We start from the raw sequence: 19,110 nt of genomic DNA, 5'->3' as shown, positions 1-19,110 counted from the left end.
AGTACCCGCCTAATTTGACTTTCCTCGTTGAGACCAAACAGCTGGCACTTCTTAGCGTATCATGGACATATAAATCGTGTTGTACGTGTATATCAAACGGCTGACAAAGTTTTTAAAATTTTTGTCTCTTGTCCCAATTTTTAAAGGATAAATATAAAAAATAAATTTACGAGTAAACATGTCATTTGCAAATATAGCTGTTCATGCTTTTTGCAGATTTCAAATGAATCCTTTCACGTGTTTTCTGTATAATAAAGTGATGTCCATTAAGCTAGTCAGGATTTTTTATCACAACATATTAAAATAATAGTTTTTTAGTAAAAATAAAAAGTAAAAAAAAATATTCCCAACTAGTAACTACTCTCAACTACTTAACTTAGTTGAGAAAGCCTAAATAGCATACTCACATTTCATCACTATTCTACTATTATGACGTGGCATAATGACATTGTCAATTTAAATTGATGTTTATTTTACTTTATTTGTTTTTTGTTTTTAATTGAGATAAATATAAAGGTGACTTGACAAAGGGGTGTCTAGGTGGTGGCCAGGGTGACTAAGTAGTAGTTTGATGGTTTTGTAGTAGTCCAACGTTAGTCCGACGGTTTGAGAAGGAGAAACTCAAACTCAAAAAATGATTTATGAAATTTAAAAATGAAAGTCATTTTTCGAAACTAAAGAAGCTATTTTGGTTAAACCGAAAATATTTTCGATTTGATTTTTATTTTCAGTCGCATCAAACACCGTAAAATATGATTTACGCCAAAACAAATGAACCTTAATTTTAATGAGAAGCACAAAAATCATTTCAAACATCGTAATAATAAAAGAACGTATAAACGGTTAAAGCAATAAAATAATACATAGAAAGAGAGTGTGACACAAAAAAGTTTATTCATAAAATTCAAGCTTGTGGTGCTACCGGTAGATGAATGAAAAGACTCAAATCGACCGACCAACCTTTTTGCCCCTTTGGTACATGAACTATATGTTTGTTGCATGTGCAATTGGTATAATAGTGGATTGAAAATATCTCAAAGTGTATAATTTAAAAATGTGATTTCAAAGAGTATAAAGAATATTGCAAATAAAGCATATGGTATTACAATATAAAAAAGTGTTAGATTATAATTGAGTGCAAAAGCAAAATATTTAGTACTTAAGTCAATTTTAAATTTTCCAAATTGTAGACTGCAATCCCACATACCTCAAGCTCCTAAAACAATAAAAATAAGCAAACAATACAATATTATCTCAATGCAATTCAATACCATTGAAATTACTCACTTTTTAGATCTACCACAATGAGTGAACGAGCATACAGTTTGTGTGAAAGTGAGCACCAACAAAATAATAGCAGCTACGTACGGTAGAAGCAGTTCTCCAAGGAGTGCTAAAATAATCACATCTCAAGGTAGCCTTCCAACTATGTCGAGGATCCTCATAGAATGTATTCAAATCTTTACAAAGACGACAATAATCGGAGTTCGCTTCCAAAATAAAAATTTCTCTGCAAAGATTGTTGACAAAAGTTGTCACTGCATTGCTATTGCCTAAACCATTAACCAGGATTCTGTTTCGCACAAGTAAATCAACATCTTTGGTAGTGTCGATAAGGAAATCCAATACGAGAATATAATCAGTAAAATAACTATCAAAGGGATAGTAACATTGCTCCAAGGCCATGAGGTTTCGAAAAAGAGACTCTGTATTATCGTTTAATTTTAAGCTTGGCATTTCCAACACTCCGTTTGTGAATTTTAAGTCAAATAAGCACTTGCTTGAGCTCATCTTAAACTTCACTCCTGCCTTGTTCAACTGGCTTGCAGTGTACAAATGTGTAAGTCTTATGCCACGGTTTCTTTCCGGCTTTCTTTGTGATATCAATTGAGGCAAAAAAGAGGTTCTTAACAAATCAACGAAGTGCCTTATTTTCAAATTAGGATCGAGAGATATTTTTCTACAGTTGGATCGTGCAAAGAATATGATGGCAAGCTCAGTGAAGGAAGGTAAGTTTGAGCGAGATGCAAATGCAAAGTTGTATAATTCCTCAATAACAAAGAAAGGAAGTTGATTTTCAAGCAATTGGATGTCCTTTTTTACTGTAGAAATCAACCGCGGTGTTAAGGCGTCCTCGCCCGTCCATTCTTTAGACTTGCGTGTCAAAAAAAACACAATAATGAAGCTTGCATCCGCCAAGATCATTTTCACACAATTGTCGCTACTAAGTTGGATAGTCTCTGCATAACAACGACGAACATCTGCTTCCTTATTCCTTATAATGGTTACTAAATTTTCTACATTTAGCGCAGCTCTTTGCACAAATCTCTTGAAATATCTCCCTTTAAGCTTTTCCATGATTTCCAATCTTTTATTGCCATGATGAAAAGGCCCTATTGATATAACCTCAGGAGTGTAAGCTTTTTCGTTCACTTTGCGAAGGTCACTTGGAACCCTATAGATACAACATTCAGGTGATAAGGGAGGCTCCAAGCTTTCTAGCATTTGTGTGATGCTATTTGCCAACGCATTGTCTTGATGTTCCATTTGACTTTCAGAATTTTCATTCACATTTATCATCAAATCATTTGTTGCTGTTTGAATTTCTGCACTTGCTGATTGTTCCATTTTAGCAAGATGGCTTTCTTAAATTTCCTAATGACAAAGACAAGGGTAACGAGCATTAAAACATATATTTGAAGATAGTTCTCATGATGCTGCAAAATCTCCTGTTGACCTTTTTTTTTTTCAAAGTTGTAAGTATATATATTAAATCCTTAATTGATATTCACAAAATATTTAGAACTAAATTAGGATTTGATGTGATAGCTGAAATGTCAACTGATGCTAGTGGAAGAAAGAGCAAAGAAATACAAATTCTTATGCAACAGAAAGAAACAAGTAAAAAGGAGCTACGCTTGAACAGTTTAATTATGGAGAAAGGAAGAGTCATGAACAAGCTAGCACGATATATTCTATAACTATTAATTATATGGACAAAGGTGGTTTTCACCTTGTTGATACAGTTTCCGGTATGGTGTGAATCTGCACATTCCTTTGATGTTCTTCACGCTTCTTAATAATTCTGCAAAATAACAAAAACTAAGGGACCCTTCCGGGGGTCCTCTCCGATGCCTAAATTAGCTTATGTAAGAAAAGAATACTCTGTGCATAAAAAATGAGTCTTAGTTTATACCTGGGGTATGAGCCTATTTATAGGCAAAGAGGTGGAGTCAAACCTGGATTAGAATTCCTGCTCCTTGTCGATCTAGAACTGTTGTCAGAGTTCTAATTGGACTTTAATCCTTCTTAGACTTCTGATTTGATATCTTCTTAGACTTCTGATCTGATATCTTCTTAGACTTCTGATATGATCATTATTCTTATCTGATCATTATTCTTATCTGTTTGGACCTTATTTGACTTTTGAATCTCCTCTTTGGATCGGGTTGAGTGAGATTTATCCCCAACAGTTACCCCTAAATTCCCTTATCTGAAGCTTGCTTGAATAATGGGAATTCCATGTCTAAGGAAACCCGATCTTTGTCTCCTTCTGAAAACCTGCTAACCTGCAAAACTTGAGGGTTAAATTTTACCCCCCATTACCTTCTTGTTTTTTCTTAGGGTTTTCTCCATGTCTCTTGAAATGGCTAACTCCTAGAAAACTCAAGGGTTAAATCCAACCCCCTGACTCTCTTTATTTCTTTTTCTCGGCAATGATTGATCCGAGAATGCTTTCTTGTTGCTCTTGGCAAGGACTGATCCGAGACTCTCGGCTAGGACTGATCCGAGAGTTTCCTTCTCGTCTAGGACTGATCCGAGAGGCTCCTTCTCGGCTAGGACTGATCCGAGAAGTTTCTTCTTGTACTCGGCTAGGACTGATCCGAGACTCTCGGCTAGGACTGATCCGAGAGTTTTTCTTCTTGCTCTCGGCTAGGACTGATCCGAGAGGCTCCTTCTCGGCTAGGACTGATCCGAGAAGTTTTTTCTTGCTCTCGGCTAGGACTGATCCGAGAGGCTTCTTCTCGGCTAGGACTGATCTGAGAAGTTTTTCTTTACTCTCGGCTAGGACTGATCTGAGAGGCTCCTTCTCGGCTAGGACTGGTCCGAGAAGTTTCTTCTTGCTCTCGGCTAGGATTGATCCGAGAGGCTCCTTCTCGGCTAGGACTGATCCGAGAAGTTTCTTCTTGCTCTCGGCTAGGACTGATCCGAGAAGTTTTTTCTTGCTCTCGGCTAGGACTGATCCGAGAGGCTCCTTCTCGGCTAGGACTGGTCCGAGAGGCTCCTTCTCGGCTAGGACTGATCCGAGAAGTTTCTTCTTGCTCTCGGCTAGGACTGATCCGAGAGGCTCCTTCTCAGCTAGGACTGATTCGAGAAGTTTTTTCTTGCTCTCGGCTAGGACTGATCCGAGAGGCTCCTTCTCGGCTAGGACTGGTCCGAGAAGTTTCTTCTTATACTCGGCTAGGACTGATCCGAGAGTTTTCTTCTTGTACTCGGCTAGGACTGATCCGAGACTCTCGGCTAGGACTGATCCGAGAGGCTTAGCTTCTTGCTCTCGGTTAGGACTGATCCGAGAGGCTTTACCTACAAAATAAGCGATATCAACGGGTTCCCGGTCCCTAGACCCGGAACACTCCGATGCTTAAGTCAGCTTTATTCATTTATTCTAAAAATACTTATTCCCAAAATCTGGGGAATTTTTCTGTCTAGTCTGAATTAAAAATAAAAGTCTAGTTCTTTGCAAATATAAATGCTAAAAAATAAAAGCAAGCCTGAAATTCCCGAGAGTCATTTTTATGGGATCACGGGCAGATACTGTTGTTGCCTCGGCTCTCTATGCCTAGGGCTTCTGCTTCCTCTGTCTTCTCTTCTTTCTATGTCATCTTGGGGATCATTCTCTTGATGCCTCTCGCCTAGCTGAGGACGGTCTCGGGGATAGTAATCCCATAGCTGCTGATCTCGGGGCTGATTGTCCTGATGATTCCGAAGCCTGTTATTTCCTTGCTGGTTTCGTTTTTCTCCCAAGAACCGAACCAGCTTGCCATTTGATGTGGTCCTTTGTTTACTAAAATATATCAATAATAAAATTATCACTCGCAATAGTACGAATCCTTATAGGATAGGGCTATGTTGAGGGTGTCGAACCTCAAGGACTGCGTATGTATTATTATCAAGCTTATCGAGATTATATATAAATTAATTTAAAATATGTTTGATTTTTGTTTTATAAAAATAAATGCATAAAAGTAAAAGACATAAATTTAAAGATAGTAGGGACGAGATAAAGAATAGGGGATTGATTTCACCACTCACCGCATAGCAATGGTCAATCGTAAATTAATAAAGAAAATTCATATTATGCATGATAAAGGGCTCGTCTCACTCGAGTAGTCAAGAAATTACCTCTAAAGAATAAGTATAATCCATCTTCGGTTGGCACGGACCGTCCACCTAACCAGTAAGATGCGGTACGACCCGTCTTCCCTAGGCATGGACTAGCTAATCTTTAATAGGATATACACACAATCAATGGAATAGTATAACCCATCTTCGGTTGGCACGAACTGTCTACCTAAATTACACTAAACTAGGGTGTAGTACAATTCGTCTTCCCTAGGCATGGTCTATCTAATCCTCTTAATCATATATCAATTAAAACCGTTGTATAACAATCATTCACATAATCACAGAAAATATGAAGGATTGAGTTCAATCAATATAAAAGACTTTCTAAGACAAGATAAGAAATTCATAATGATTGAATATAAAATTAAGATTAATTCTCACAGTTATACAACCATCATGCATAGAGAAAATCCCAAATTAAAATACAATTAAACCATTGTTACTTGGAAAGGGCTACATCAACACCCTATTAGGAATTTAACCGCTCATCGTAGTGCTGGGATGGCCTCCTGCCATGTTCTTCTCCTCTTCAACTTGTCAAGCCTCCGAGAAGAATTTTCTGTCTAAATCTAAGCACAAGCCTAAGCACCAAGCACACCTTCTCTTGAAGCTTAAGGGTCTATTTATAGGGTACACACAAGTCCTAGAAGCCCTTGGAATTCCATAAAAATTGTCTCTTGAGTCTTCTTGTCCAAGTAGGAGATTGAAACTTCAATCCAAGTAGGAAAAGGATTCCAAATTTGTCCAGAATTGCGGTCTTTTATTGCGGGGCGATTTTGGCATAGTAAACGTCCGAATTTAGGAAAAGCTATTTATGATATATTTGTTGCATTTTTTATTAGCTTTCCAATGCCACAAATTTCATTGCAATCCAATATCTGACACAAATGTTATGATCCAAACACTGAGACATATGCAGAATCAAAATTTGAATCCAATCCGATTTTGACTCTTAATGGAGAAATTCCGATTTAATCATTCACTTGATTTGATTAAACTTAACCACATCATATAGGTCTTCTATTATGATTGGTTAAGCTTAAACATATCTTCTAGGTCTTCTCAAAGTGTGCTTTAAGCCTAAAATTAATGGAATTAATTGCATCTTTATTTAAAACCTGAAAACAATAAAACACAAAATCAAACAAATAACAATGCTAAGGAATTAACATATATAAGTTAAGGGGTTTGAATGTGTAACATTCAACGCTTATCACCATTCTTTATGAATTCTTCTATTAACAACCTTAGGGTTATGCACCCCTTGGTGTAGCGTTTCTTCTTGATTGATGAATTCTTCTATCTTATCCATGAGGCCCTGCAAGGTACTTGGTTGCTTCCAGACCAACTTCTTCATCAAAGACTCCTCGAGTGAAATTCCTTGATAAATGGCAGCAAAGAACATATCCTCGGTTGGATCTTCGACCGTTACCTTCTCTCGGTTAAACCGAGCCATGAACTCCTTAAGACTTTCGTTGCTTTGCTGGTGCAATGATAGCAAATATCCCGAAGGCTTCTTCCTTGTTCGGAAAGCTAGAAATTCGGTTAGGAATATTTTGGACAACTCCTTGAACTGATCAACGGAATTCGGGGGTAGCTTCCTGAACCAGTCTCGGGCATTTCCCGAAAGAATAAGAGGGAAGGCCCGACATGCTACTTCATCGGGTGTCCCGTGAAGGTCTAGATGAGCTCGGAAATTTTCTAGGTGATCCAAGGGATCTCTGTCTCCTGCATAACTTAGAATTTGGGGTACCTTAAACTTATCGGGAAGCCGATAGTCTGCCACCCGTCTGGTGAAGGGTGAGTCTGTACCCATTAGGAGCTTGTCCACCATTACGGATCTGCTTTTGTCCTTTCTTTCCATCTCCATGTACATACACCTTCTCTCCAGCTCGGCATTGCCGAGTTTGCAAATTCACACAATATCATCCCGACTTGTGCTGTAGCTAGCTTGTTTTGCTTGTTTAATCTGAGAGGATGTTTGGGCATGGCAGATCTCTCATCAACACGTGTCAACATCTGGGCGGTGAAAGATTATGAGAAGAAAGAATGGGTTACATAGAGTACTGCAATAGAGCACGCAGGGATATTTGCAATGTACGCATCTTCGGTTTTGCTGGGAGCTTGGTTTCTCTTGGGAGTTTTGGAAATTAATTTGATGGAAAATGTAGTTGGGGCTCTAATTGTATGAATTTATAAAATGATTAATAAAATGATTAAGTTGTAGGACTGCAATCCCACAAACCTTAAGCTCCTAAAACAATAAGAATAATGGAACAACAAAATGTTATCTCAATGCCATCCAATACCATTAGAATTATATATACAAACTTGAGTGAATAAGATCTATGATAATGAGATTATGGAGCATACAGTTTGTGTGAAGGTGAGCACCAACAAGATAATAGCAGCTATGGTGGTAGTAGTTCTCCAAGGATTGTTAAAATATTCACGTCTCAAAATAACCTTCCATCTATGCTGACGATCCTCATAGAATGCATTCAAATCTTTACAAAGATGACAATAATGGGAGTTCATGTCCAAAATAAAAGTTCGTTTGCATAGATTGTTGCTCAAAGTTGCTACTGCGTTGCTACCACCTAGCCAATTAACCATGATTCCCTTTCTCACAAGTAAATCCACATCTTTGGCAGTGTCGACAAGGATATCAATTACTATAAAATAATCGGTAACATAAGCGTCAGTTATATATATATAGTGACATTGCTCCAAGGCCATGAGGTTTCGAACAAAAGAATCTGTATTATGGTGATGGAAACCAAGGAGCTCGACATGCTGATCATACACATGGGAATGGGGCTGAAGTTGTGCAAGACCCTTTGTCACTTCCTAGTGGCCCAATTACAAGACTTAGAGCCAAACGTTTCAAGGAAGCACTAAATGGGCTAATCCAAGAGAATTGGGCTGATTCTAAAAAGACCAAGATGGGCTCAAATAATAATCAAGGCTTAGTCCATGTCATCAAAGCAGTTGAAGAGGATAATTAGCATGCAAAAACGTGACCAGCTTGGTTTGACCATTAAAGGGTGTGAACTCGTTGAGTTTCAAGGATATTAAATAGGGGAATGAACTTGGTCTTGGCTGGTTATGAATTTAGTCATTTAGTTATTTTGGTTGCCTCTAGAAGTCCAAAGAGACCTAAAAATATTGGGACTTGTTTATGTTGGCACTTGTGTTGCTTTTAAAGCTATAATTAAGACTTTTCCTATTCTTGGAGGGTTGTTCCAAGTATATATATGGGCATAACGAATTTTGTAAGGGATATAGAATTTTGTTTTCAGAAAATTATTATTGTGAGGTCTTGTGTTCCTCTTTGTTCTTGAAAGAACTTTTTGAGCTTATCAAGTTAATCTTGTGGCGTTCAAACAACCAAACTTATCACCTTGATTCTTGAAGAGATTCAGATTCTTGGTGTGGCGTTTCAATCCTTCGTAGTCTTGGTTTCTCATCTAGTTAGGTGACGGGTCAAGCCTCAACAATTCTTGTCTACACGATCTTGGGGTTTCAAACCATCATTGCTATCGGGTTTCATCACATTTGTTGGTGGAGTTCATATCATTTTGGTATCAGAGCCTTGGTTCTAAGGCAAGTTTGACTATCTTTTATTATTGTTTCTATTTTTTTTTAATCTCCTGTTCCCTGCTGTGAAAAAAAAAAAAAAATAAAAAAAAAAACAGCAAAAAAAAAAAAAAAAAAAAAAAAAAAAAAAAAAAAAAAAAGAAAAAGTACTCGTTTCCAGTAAGAAAATTTCTTACTTTCTATCTTGTTTCTCACCTTATTCAAGTTCTTGACCTTTCTGAGTAAGAAAATTTCTTCCTTTCTATCTTGTTTCTCACATTATTCAAGTTCTTGACCTTTTTGATGAGTTTTGGTTATTTCTCAATTGCTGCTGGATTATTTTGAATTAGTTTCTTGAAGTTCGATTAAGAACTAAGAAGACACAAAAGAGTGGAAAAAGGCAAGAGTGTGTGAGACCAAAAGAGGGTAAAAGCCGTTTAGAGTGAAAACACGAGTGTAAGTGTATTAATTCTTGAGTGAAACACGTGAGGGAGTGCTTGTGAGGATTCTAACCTTGTTTTGCAGATTCTAAACATGTCCAATAATCAAGAAGAAGACACAACCGAAGAATTTCGACAACCCGCAGCTTCGAACCTCCAAATGCAAGCGTTGTTAGGGGAGATGAGGCGTATGTTGAGGGCTGAATTAGAACCTATTCACGAGAGGTTGGACAGGGTAGAAGCAGAAACTCCTAGGGGACAGCAACAAGACAATCCCAATAGGCAACAAGGTGGGCGTGTTCCGTGGCGGAATGTTGAGGAAGAGGCGGAGTTGGAGGAATTTGATGAGCCATATTTGAACCGAGGCAGGTTTGAGCGTGGGTATGGGAATAGAGAAGCTAGGATGGGTAGGCCTAGGAGGGATAATGATTTAGGAAACATAAAGATTAAAATTCCGTCTTTTCAAGGTAAAAATGATCCTGAAGCTTATTTGGAGTGGGAAACTAAAATGGAGATGGTGTTTGATTGTCACAACTACTCGGAGATAAAGAAGGTTAAGTTGGCTGCAATTGAATTCACAGATTATGCCATTGTTTGGTGGGATCAATTACTGATTAATAGGAGGAGAAATAGAGAGCCACCCGTGGACACTTGGGAGGAGATGAAAATGCTTATGAGGAGGCGTTTTGTACCCAACCATTATTATAGGGGATTGTATCAAAAGTTGCAGAGGTTAACTCAAGGTTCCAAGAGTGTGGATGAGTATTACAAGGAGATGGAGGTAGCAATGATCCGGGCTAATGTAGAAGAGGACCGAGAAGCCACCATGGCTAGGTTTTTGCACGGTTTAAATCGTGAGATTGCAGATATAGTCGAGTTGCAGCACTATGTTGAGTTAACAGATATGGTGCATCAAGCCATAAAAGTGGAGGAACAATTCAAACGAAATGGATTGGCTAGGAGGGGACAACCTATGGCTACCACCAGCCCATGGAAGACAGCTCCAAAAAGGGACGAGCAGCTTCAAAATAAGCAAAAATTTGAACCCTCTAAGAATGCCAAACCAACAACCACCACTACTTCAGGTAACACCGAGGCTTCTATTTCTAAAACATGTGATATTAAGTGTTTTAAATGTCAGGGGTGGGGACACATAGCCAGCCAGTGTGTAAACAAAAGGGTGATGGTGATAAACGCCCAAGGAGAGATTGAGTCGGAGAATGAGGAAGAAGTAGATGATGATGACATGCCACCTTTGGAGGATGCCGATGATGAGCAAAATGCTGTGGTTGGAGATTTATTGGTAGCAAGGCGAGTTCTCAATGTGCAAGTTAAGGAGGAAGAAAGTAACCAAAGGGAAAACTTGTTTCATACTCGGTGCTTTGTAAATAACAAAGTTTGCAGTGTCATTATTGATGGTGGGAGTTGCACAAATGTAGCCAGCACTTATTTGGTGGAGAAATTGGCCTTAACCACCTTGAAACATCCTCACCCTTACCGGCTTCAGTGGCTGAATGAATGTGGCGAAATCAAGGTGACAAGGCAAGTGTTGGTGGCATTATCCATTGGCAAATATGAGGATGAGGTGCTTTGTGATGTGGTTCCTATGCATGCATGCCATTTATTGTTGGGAAGACCATGGCAGTATGATCGGAGGGTTACGCATGATGGATTCACAAATAGGTATTCTTTCACTCTTAAAAGGCAACCCATTACTCTTGTGCCATTAACTCCAAAACAGGTCATGGAGGACCAACTAAAGTTACAAAGATCAAATGAAAAGAAAAAAGAAAAAGAAAGGAAGGCCGAAAGTGGAAAAAAAGAGTTGAAAAAAAAAGAAAGAGAGAAAAACATTGATCAGAGTGAAAAAGAAAGAGAGAGGATTTCGGCCATAGTGAGAGCAAGAGAGGAAAAATTCAGTTACATTGCAAAAAAAAGTGAGATCAAGAGAGCATTATTTTCACACCAGCCCCTTATTGTACTCATGTACAAGGAGGCTCTTTTATGTACTAATGATCTCGTCGGTACTTTGCCGAGCAATATTGTTTCTCTTTTGCAGAAGTTTGAAGATGTCTTTCCCGAAGAGGTACCTAGTGGCTTACCTCCAATCCGAGGGATTGAACATCAAATTGATTTCATACCCGGTGCATCAATTCCTAACCGACCTGCTTATAGGAGCAATCCTGAGGAGACCAAGGAACTTCAGAGGCAAGTAGGTGAATTATTGGAGAAGGGGTATGTGCGTGAAAGCATGAGTCCTTGTGCGGTCCCGGTGCTATTAGTTCCTAAGAAGGATGGAACATGGAGAATGTGTGTTGACTGCCGGGCCATCAACAACATAACGGTAAAGTATCGTCATCCTATTCCTAGGTTAGATGATATGCTGGATGAATTGCATGGTTCTTGTGTCTTTACAAAAATTGATCTTAAGAGTGGATATCATCAAATTAGGATGAAGGAAGGTGATGAATGGAAAACTGCTTTTAAAACTAAATATGGTTTGTATGAATGGTTAGTGATGCCTTTCGGCTTAACTAATGCGCCAAGCACATTTATGCGTTTGATGAACCATGTTTTGCGTGTATTTATTGGCAGATTTGTAGTTGTGTATTTTGATGATATCCTAATTTATAGCAAAAACTTGGAAGAACATGTGATGCATTTAAAATCTGTTTTGGAAATCTTGAGGAAAGAAAAGTTGTTTGCTAATCTCAAGAAGTGCACCTTTTGCACGGATAAGCTTGTGTTTCTTGGTTTTGTTGTTAGTAAGAGAGGAATTGGGGTGGACGAGGAAAAGGTGAAGGCAATCCAAGAGTGGCCAACGCCTACAACAATCAGCCAAGTGAGGAGTTTCCACGGCTTAGCTAGCTTCTATAGACGGTTTGTGCGTGATTTTAGTAGCTTAGCCGCCCCTCTTACTGAAGTCATCAAGAAAAATGTGCCGTTTAAGTGGGGAAAAGAACAAGAAAATGCATTTAATCTGATCAAAGAAAAGTTAACTAATGCACCTTTGCTTGTTTTACCTAACTTTGCTAAAACTTTTGAAATTGAGTGTGATGCTTCAGGAATAGGTATTGGAGCTGTTTTGATGCAAGGTGGTCATCCAGTTGCTTATTTCAGTGAAAAGTTGAGTGGGGCAGCCCTAAATTACCCCACTTATGATAAGGAAATGTATGCCTTGGTAAGGGCTTTGGAAAATTGGCAGCACTATCTATGGCCAAAGGAATTTGTGATTCACACAGATCATGAATCTTTGAAGCATTTGAAAGGACAGCAAAGGTTGAACAAACGCCATGCCAAGTGGGTGGAATTCATTGAAACATTTCCTTATGTGATCAGATACAAGCAAGGTAAGAAAAATGTGGTGGCTGATGCATTGTCCCGAAGGTATGCTTTACTTTCCATTTTAGATACAAAATTGCTTGGCTTTGAATATATTAAGGATTTGTATGCACAAGATTCTGATTTTGCTGATGTGTTCAATGCATGTGAAAAAGTGGCGTTTGATAAGTTTTATAGGCAAGATGGATTTTTGTTTCGGGAAAATAAACTGTGTGTGCCTATGTGTTCTTTGCGTGAATTGCTTGTGAGAGAAGCTCATGGTGGTGGTTTGATGGGTCATTTTGGTGTAGCTAAGACTTTAGGAATTTTGCATGATCATTTTTTTTGGCCTCATATGAAACGTGATGTGGAAAGAATCTGTGAGAAGTGTATCACGTGTAAACATGCTAAGTCTAAGTTGAAACCCCATGGTTTGTACACCCCTTTGCCAATACGTAGTGAACCTTGGACTGATATTTCTATGGATTTTGTTTTAGGTTTACCTAGGACTAAGAGGGGGAGAGATTCAATTTTTGTGGTGGTAGATAGATTTTCCAAGATGGCACACTTCATTGCTTGTCATAAAACTGATGATGCATCACATATAGCTGATTTGTTCTTCAAAGAAATTGTTAAGTTACATGGCATGCCTAGGACCATTGTTTCTGATAGGGATGCAAAGTTTTTGAGTTACTTTTGGAAGACTTTGTGGGGAAAGTTGGGAACCAAATTGTTGTTTTCTACTGCTTGTCATCCACAAACGGATGGTCAAACTGAAGTAGTAAATAGAACTTTGTCTTCTTTGTTGCGTGCTATCATTAAAAAGAATTTGAAAACATGGGAAGATTGTTTGCCACATGTTGAATTTGCTTACAATAGAAGTATACATTCTGCAACTAAGTTTTCACCATTTGATATTGTTTATGGCTTTAACCCATTGTCACCTTTGGATTTAACTCCTTTACCTTTGAGTGAACGTGTGAACTTAGATGGCAAAAAGAAGGCAGAATTTGTAAAGATGATTCATGAAAAGGCACGGCTGAACATTGAAAGGAGGACTCAACAATATGTCCATCAAGCCAACAAGGGACGCAAGAAGGTAGTATTTGAACCAGGAGATTGGGTTTGGTTACACTTAAGGAAGGAACGTTTTCCAGAGAAACGGCGTTCAAAACTCCTACCTCGGGGTGACGGACCATTCCAAGTAGTGGAGCGCATCAATGATAATGCCTACAAGCTTGACTTACCGAGTGAGTATGGTGTTAGTGCAAGCTTTAATGTTGCTGATTTGTCTCCATTTGATGTAGGTGATGATTTGAGGACAAATCCTTCTTAAGAGGGGGAGAATGATGGAAACCAAGGAGCTGGACATGCTGATCATACACATGGGAATGAGGCTGAAGTTGTGCAAGACCCTTTGTCACTTCCTAGTGGCCCAATTACAAGACTTAGAGCCAAACGTTTCAAGGAAGCACTAAATGGGCTAATCCAAGAGAATTGGGCTGATTCTAAAAAGACCAAGATGGGCTCAAATAATAATCAAGGCTTAGTCCATGTCATCAAAGCAGTTGAAGAGGATAATTAGCATGCAAAAACGTGACCAGCTTGGTTTGACCATTAAAGGGTGTGAACTCGTTGAGTTTCAAGGATATTAAATAGGGGAATGAACTTGGTCTTGGCTGGTTATGAATTTAGTCATTTAGTTATTTTGGTTGCCTCTAGAAGTCCAAAGAGACCTAAAAATATTGGGACTTGTTTATGTTGGCACTTGTGTTGCTTTTAAAGCTATAATTAAGACTTTTCCTATTCTTGGAGGGTTGTTCCAAGTATATATATGGGCATAACGAATTTTGTAAGGGATATAGAATTTTGTTTTCAGAAAATTATTATTGTGAGGTCTTGTGTTCCTCTTTGTTCTTGAAAGAACTTTTTGAGCTTATCAAGTTAATCTTGTGGTGTTCAAACAACCAAACTTATCACCTTGATTCTTGAAGAGATTCAGATTCTTGGTGTGGCGTTTCAATCCTTCGTAGTCTTGGTTTCTCATCTAGTTAGGTGACGGGTCAAGCCTCAACAATTCTTGTCTACACGATCTTGGGGTTTCAAACCATCATTGCTATCGGGTTTCATCACATTTGTTGGTGGAGTTCATATCATATGGTATACTCTAAAGCATGGTATTTCTAACACTCCATTTGTGAATTTTAAGTCAAATAAGCATTCGCTTAAGCCCACTTTAAATTTCACTCCTGCCCCGTCCAACTGGCTCACACTTTACAAATGCCTAACTTTTTCGCCACGCTTTATTTCTTGTAACCTTTCTGATGGAGGCAGAAAAAAGGTTCTTAACAAATCAATGAAGTGCACCACTACAAAAAAGGAGATGAATTATTGACGGTTTTTTTCTAGACAGTTTCTAAAACTGTCTAGAATTAAATTTTTAGAGACGGCTTTTTTAAAAATTACTACAGTTGGCCACGTGGTACCAGTGCACATGACCAGTCGGCCACGTGGACTGTGAAACGTGGCTAGATGTGGCCATGTGTCCGAATCCCATGTGGCCATGTGGCCACGTGCACGAATTCCACGTGGTCAGTTGGCCATGTCACAGCTACATTCAGCGACGTGGCCATATAGATCACGTGACTACAGTAACGGCTACTGTAGTCACATGGCAAATTGAATGTTTTTTTGTAGTGCAAATCATAGAAAATAAATCGTTTGAGAATTGTATTTTTAAAAAATTACAATTTAAAAACGCAAAAAACTGATTTTTTCAAATCCCAAGCAATTATATATTTTTTGAAATTGCAAAATTTGAAAGGTTATCCTATAATTTTAAAGGTCAAACTGCAATTTTGCCGAATGCTTAACTGCATTTTTAAAATTCAATTTTTTAAATCGCACATTTTAAAATCGCTATTTTTAAATAATACTTTTTAAAACCGGAAATCTTAATAATTTTAAAGAATTCTAATTTAATACAAAGAATGATTTATAAACTATCATGGGGTATTGGGGTGTTTAAACACCACACTTCCATCTTTTATTTTCATTTTTTCTAAAAGTAATCAAGTTCAAAATATTCTAGTTTTTTATTTTATATTTTTTTATATTACATCAATAATTTTTAATTCTATTTAAATAAAAAAAAAACTACTGCACTATATAATTTTTTTCACTTTTTTATACAAATTTTTTATACTTTATACTGCACCAATCACTTTTTACTAATTTTAAAATAATAATAATAATAATAATAAATTCAACTTAAGGATCTTTAAAAAACACTCCCATTTTCTACTACATGGATCATTGCTATGCTAAGTCGTGTTGTCATAAACTTTTATAGGTTTTTTGGACTAAAGAGATAAGCTTTTTGAGTAAAGTGCTCTCTTTAGTCGAAAAGCCTTTATTTTTTTATTTTTTTTTGGTCAAGAAACCTGTGGAAGTTTATGACAACATAAAGCCTTTTGTATTTTTTTTTTAATAATTTCTCCGTTGGAGGTGACATTATCAATTCACAATTTATTTATTTTTTCTTTTTATTTAGGATTGATGTGAAGATAAATTGACAAACCATGGTAACAATATATATATATATATATATATATATATATATATATATATATATATAAAAGAAGCAAAATAAAACAACATGTGCTTCTCATATGTTAAGAAATATTTGTCAATTTTATAGGGAAAATTACACCGTTGGTCTCTGTGGTATGGCATAATTATTTTTTACTCCCTGTGGTTTAAAAAATTACTGGGAGATCCTTGTGGTAGGTAATAATTACAAATCGATCCCTGGCGTCAAATTCTGTTAAATTTTTTAACAGATTCCGTCAAATGCCACGTCAGCGACACGTGTCACCATCTTATGGCGACACGTGTCCATCTTAATAAAAAAATATAAATTTATTAAAAAATAAATAAAAATACTTATTTTTTTTTTTTTTAAAAAAAAAAACTGAACACCGGCTTGGCCACCCATTTGGGGGTGGCCGCGCGCCACCCCCAGAGGCCGGGGGTGGCGCGCGGCCACCCCCAAGCCACAGGGGGTGGCCTTCGGGCCACCCCTGGAAGATCCAGGGGTGGCCCGATGGCCACCCCAGGCAACTGGGGGTGGCCGCGCGCCACCCCCAGACAACTCCGGGTTGGCGCGCGGCCACCCCCAGGCCACTGGGGTGGCTGCGCGCCACCCCCGGATCTTCCAGGGGTGGCCGCGCGCCACCCCCGGCCACCCCCAGTGGCTGGGGGCGGCCAGGCCACCCCCAAATGGGTGGCCAAGCCGGTGTTCAGTTTTTTTTTTTTTTTGAATTTTTTTTTTGAATTTTTTTTTTTTTTTAAATAAGTATTTTTATTTATTTTTTAATAATTTTTATTATTATTAAGATGGACACGTGTCGCCATAAGATGGTGACACGTGTCGCTGACGTGGCATTTGACGGAATCTGTTAAAAATTTAACAGAATTTGACGCCAGGGATCGATTTGTAATTATTACCTACCACAAGGATCTCCCAGTAATTTTTTAAACCACAGGGAGTAAAAAATAATTATGCCATACCACAGGGACCAACGGTGCAATTTTCCCAATTTTATATGGGGTTGTGGAAAATTTCTTACAAATATATATACTCAACATATTCCATATTTCTTCAAATTTCAATTATTATTTCTGAATGAAATAATTTAAATTTTGTCATATCAGCTTTTCACTTTCAAAACATGAATAAATATGAGAACTATTGTTGAGGGGATAAATGTAAAATTCTTAATATCCTAAGAATTTTAAATAATCCTAATATATGAATAATTTATTACTAGGCTCCTGAATCACATGTCCGTCTACTAGTCTTAATATCCTACCACTTTAGACAAAGTTTTTGCTAAGGACAAAGTGGAGTGCAATATTATGAGCTTCGATCATGTTCATGAGCATCGACGCGATCCCATGTTGGTGTTCATGAGCAATATTATATAATTGCTCGCCTTTTTGCAAAGGATAAAGTGGAGTGGAGTGCAATATTATGCTCGCATTTTTGCAAAGGACAAAGTGGAGTGCAATATTATGAGCCTCGATCATGTTCATAAGCATCCAATGCAAATGATAGTTGAGGCAATTATTCACTGATTGTTTTCTTTTGAGGAATATTAGACATCCAAATATTTTTTTTTAGAATTTGATTCTAATCTGATGTGTTACAATCTTATGAGATATATCGTTTTAAAAAATGTGCCACAATCTCATAGGACTGTGACATATTAGATTAGAATCAAATTCTAAAAAAAGTGTTGGAATTTTAAGCATTTATCTTTTCTTTTACTAAAATAGTAAATGACATATTTATCTTGGGAATCATATATGTTCTTTTATCCAGGCCGGGATTATAGCAGAGTTTATATATATATAATGCAGAAACAATTAATTAATGAAGCTCCCTTATTCTCATGATATAATTTATTTTGGTTTATTTGTGCTAAAAACTCATGATAAATATATTTATCCAGTTAAGTCCTCACAGGGTTCCCTCATGCTAGCCTTTATCCAATACTTATAAATATGTAAATGCAACTCGTTCTAACATTAATTATGATGTTTGTTTTAAGATCTTGGCTATGCATCTTCGATTGTAAGTATGTTTCTTACATCTGTTACATTTATTTTTCTTTGGTTTTAGTTCTGATCTCTGATACACTTTACAATAAGGTTTTTAATGTCAGCAAATTTAATGCCAAAACATATTTGGTTGTAAGTTTTAGTCTGGTGCGGTTAAGTCCGTGAAAAAGTTTATCTAATGCATGACGATGGATTACTCGGTCAAATTCAAGTTTATCTAAGGCTATATGAATATTGTAGCGCCCTAAATTTTAAGACATAAAATATGATGTCTTAAAATAGAATTTAAACACCTATTAAAGTAATATGAATATTTATTATTCATCAGTTTTTAATATAAATATTTATGAGATTAAATAATTATTTGATGAAAATTCACATACAACATTATTAATTACTGAGCATCTGATTTTTATTAAATTCATCATTACCCATTGATGATTTTTAGTCCATGCATGAACTCAGCATGTCTCTTAATTTTTATGAAGCCTAAAACAATTAAACATAGTCTAGTTAGTATAGTTAGAAACTTATTTAAACTAGTTCAATTTTTAGTTACTTAGAGTTAGAGATATGCGATATTAAGCAAATAATTATAACTTTCCTTAACAACCCAGCCCAGCCTACATTAAAAGGACTCACAGCCCAGCCCACACTTCACACGTTAATAATGCCCAACGTTGGCTTAATCACAAAAGGACTCAGTATGAGGACTTAGTTCAGTAATTAGAACATTAAG

The 19,110-nt window shown here is 37.3% G+C and overlaps 1 protein-coding gene across 1 annotated transcript; it reads right to left on the bottom strand.

Annotated features, from left to right (window-relative positions):
- Nucleotides 1-1,249: 1,249 nt before the first annotated feature.
- Nucleotides 1,250-2,628, bottom strand: LOC133881321 (UPF0481 protein At3g47200-like). Its single transcript, XM_062320245.1, has one exon. The coding sequence runs from the start codon at nt 2,626-2,628 to the stop codon at nt 1,297-1,299; it is 1,332 nt and encodes a 443-aa protein (XP_062176229.1). The 3' UTR covers nt 1,250-1,296.
- Between the last annotated feature and the right edge of the window lie 16,482 nt (nt 2,629-19,110).

This window comes from Alnus glutinosa, chromosome 11 (genome assembly GCF_958979055.1).
Source record: "Alnus glutinosa chromosome 11, dhAlnGlut1.1, whole genome shotgun sequence".
Classification (NCBI taxonomy): Eukaryota; Viridiplantae; Streptophyta; class Magnoliopsida; order Fagales; family Betulaceae; genus Alnus; species Alnus glutinosa.
The sequence above is the reverse complement of the archived record's forward strand: the minus strand, read 5'-3'. Positions and strand labels throughout refer to the sequence as shown.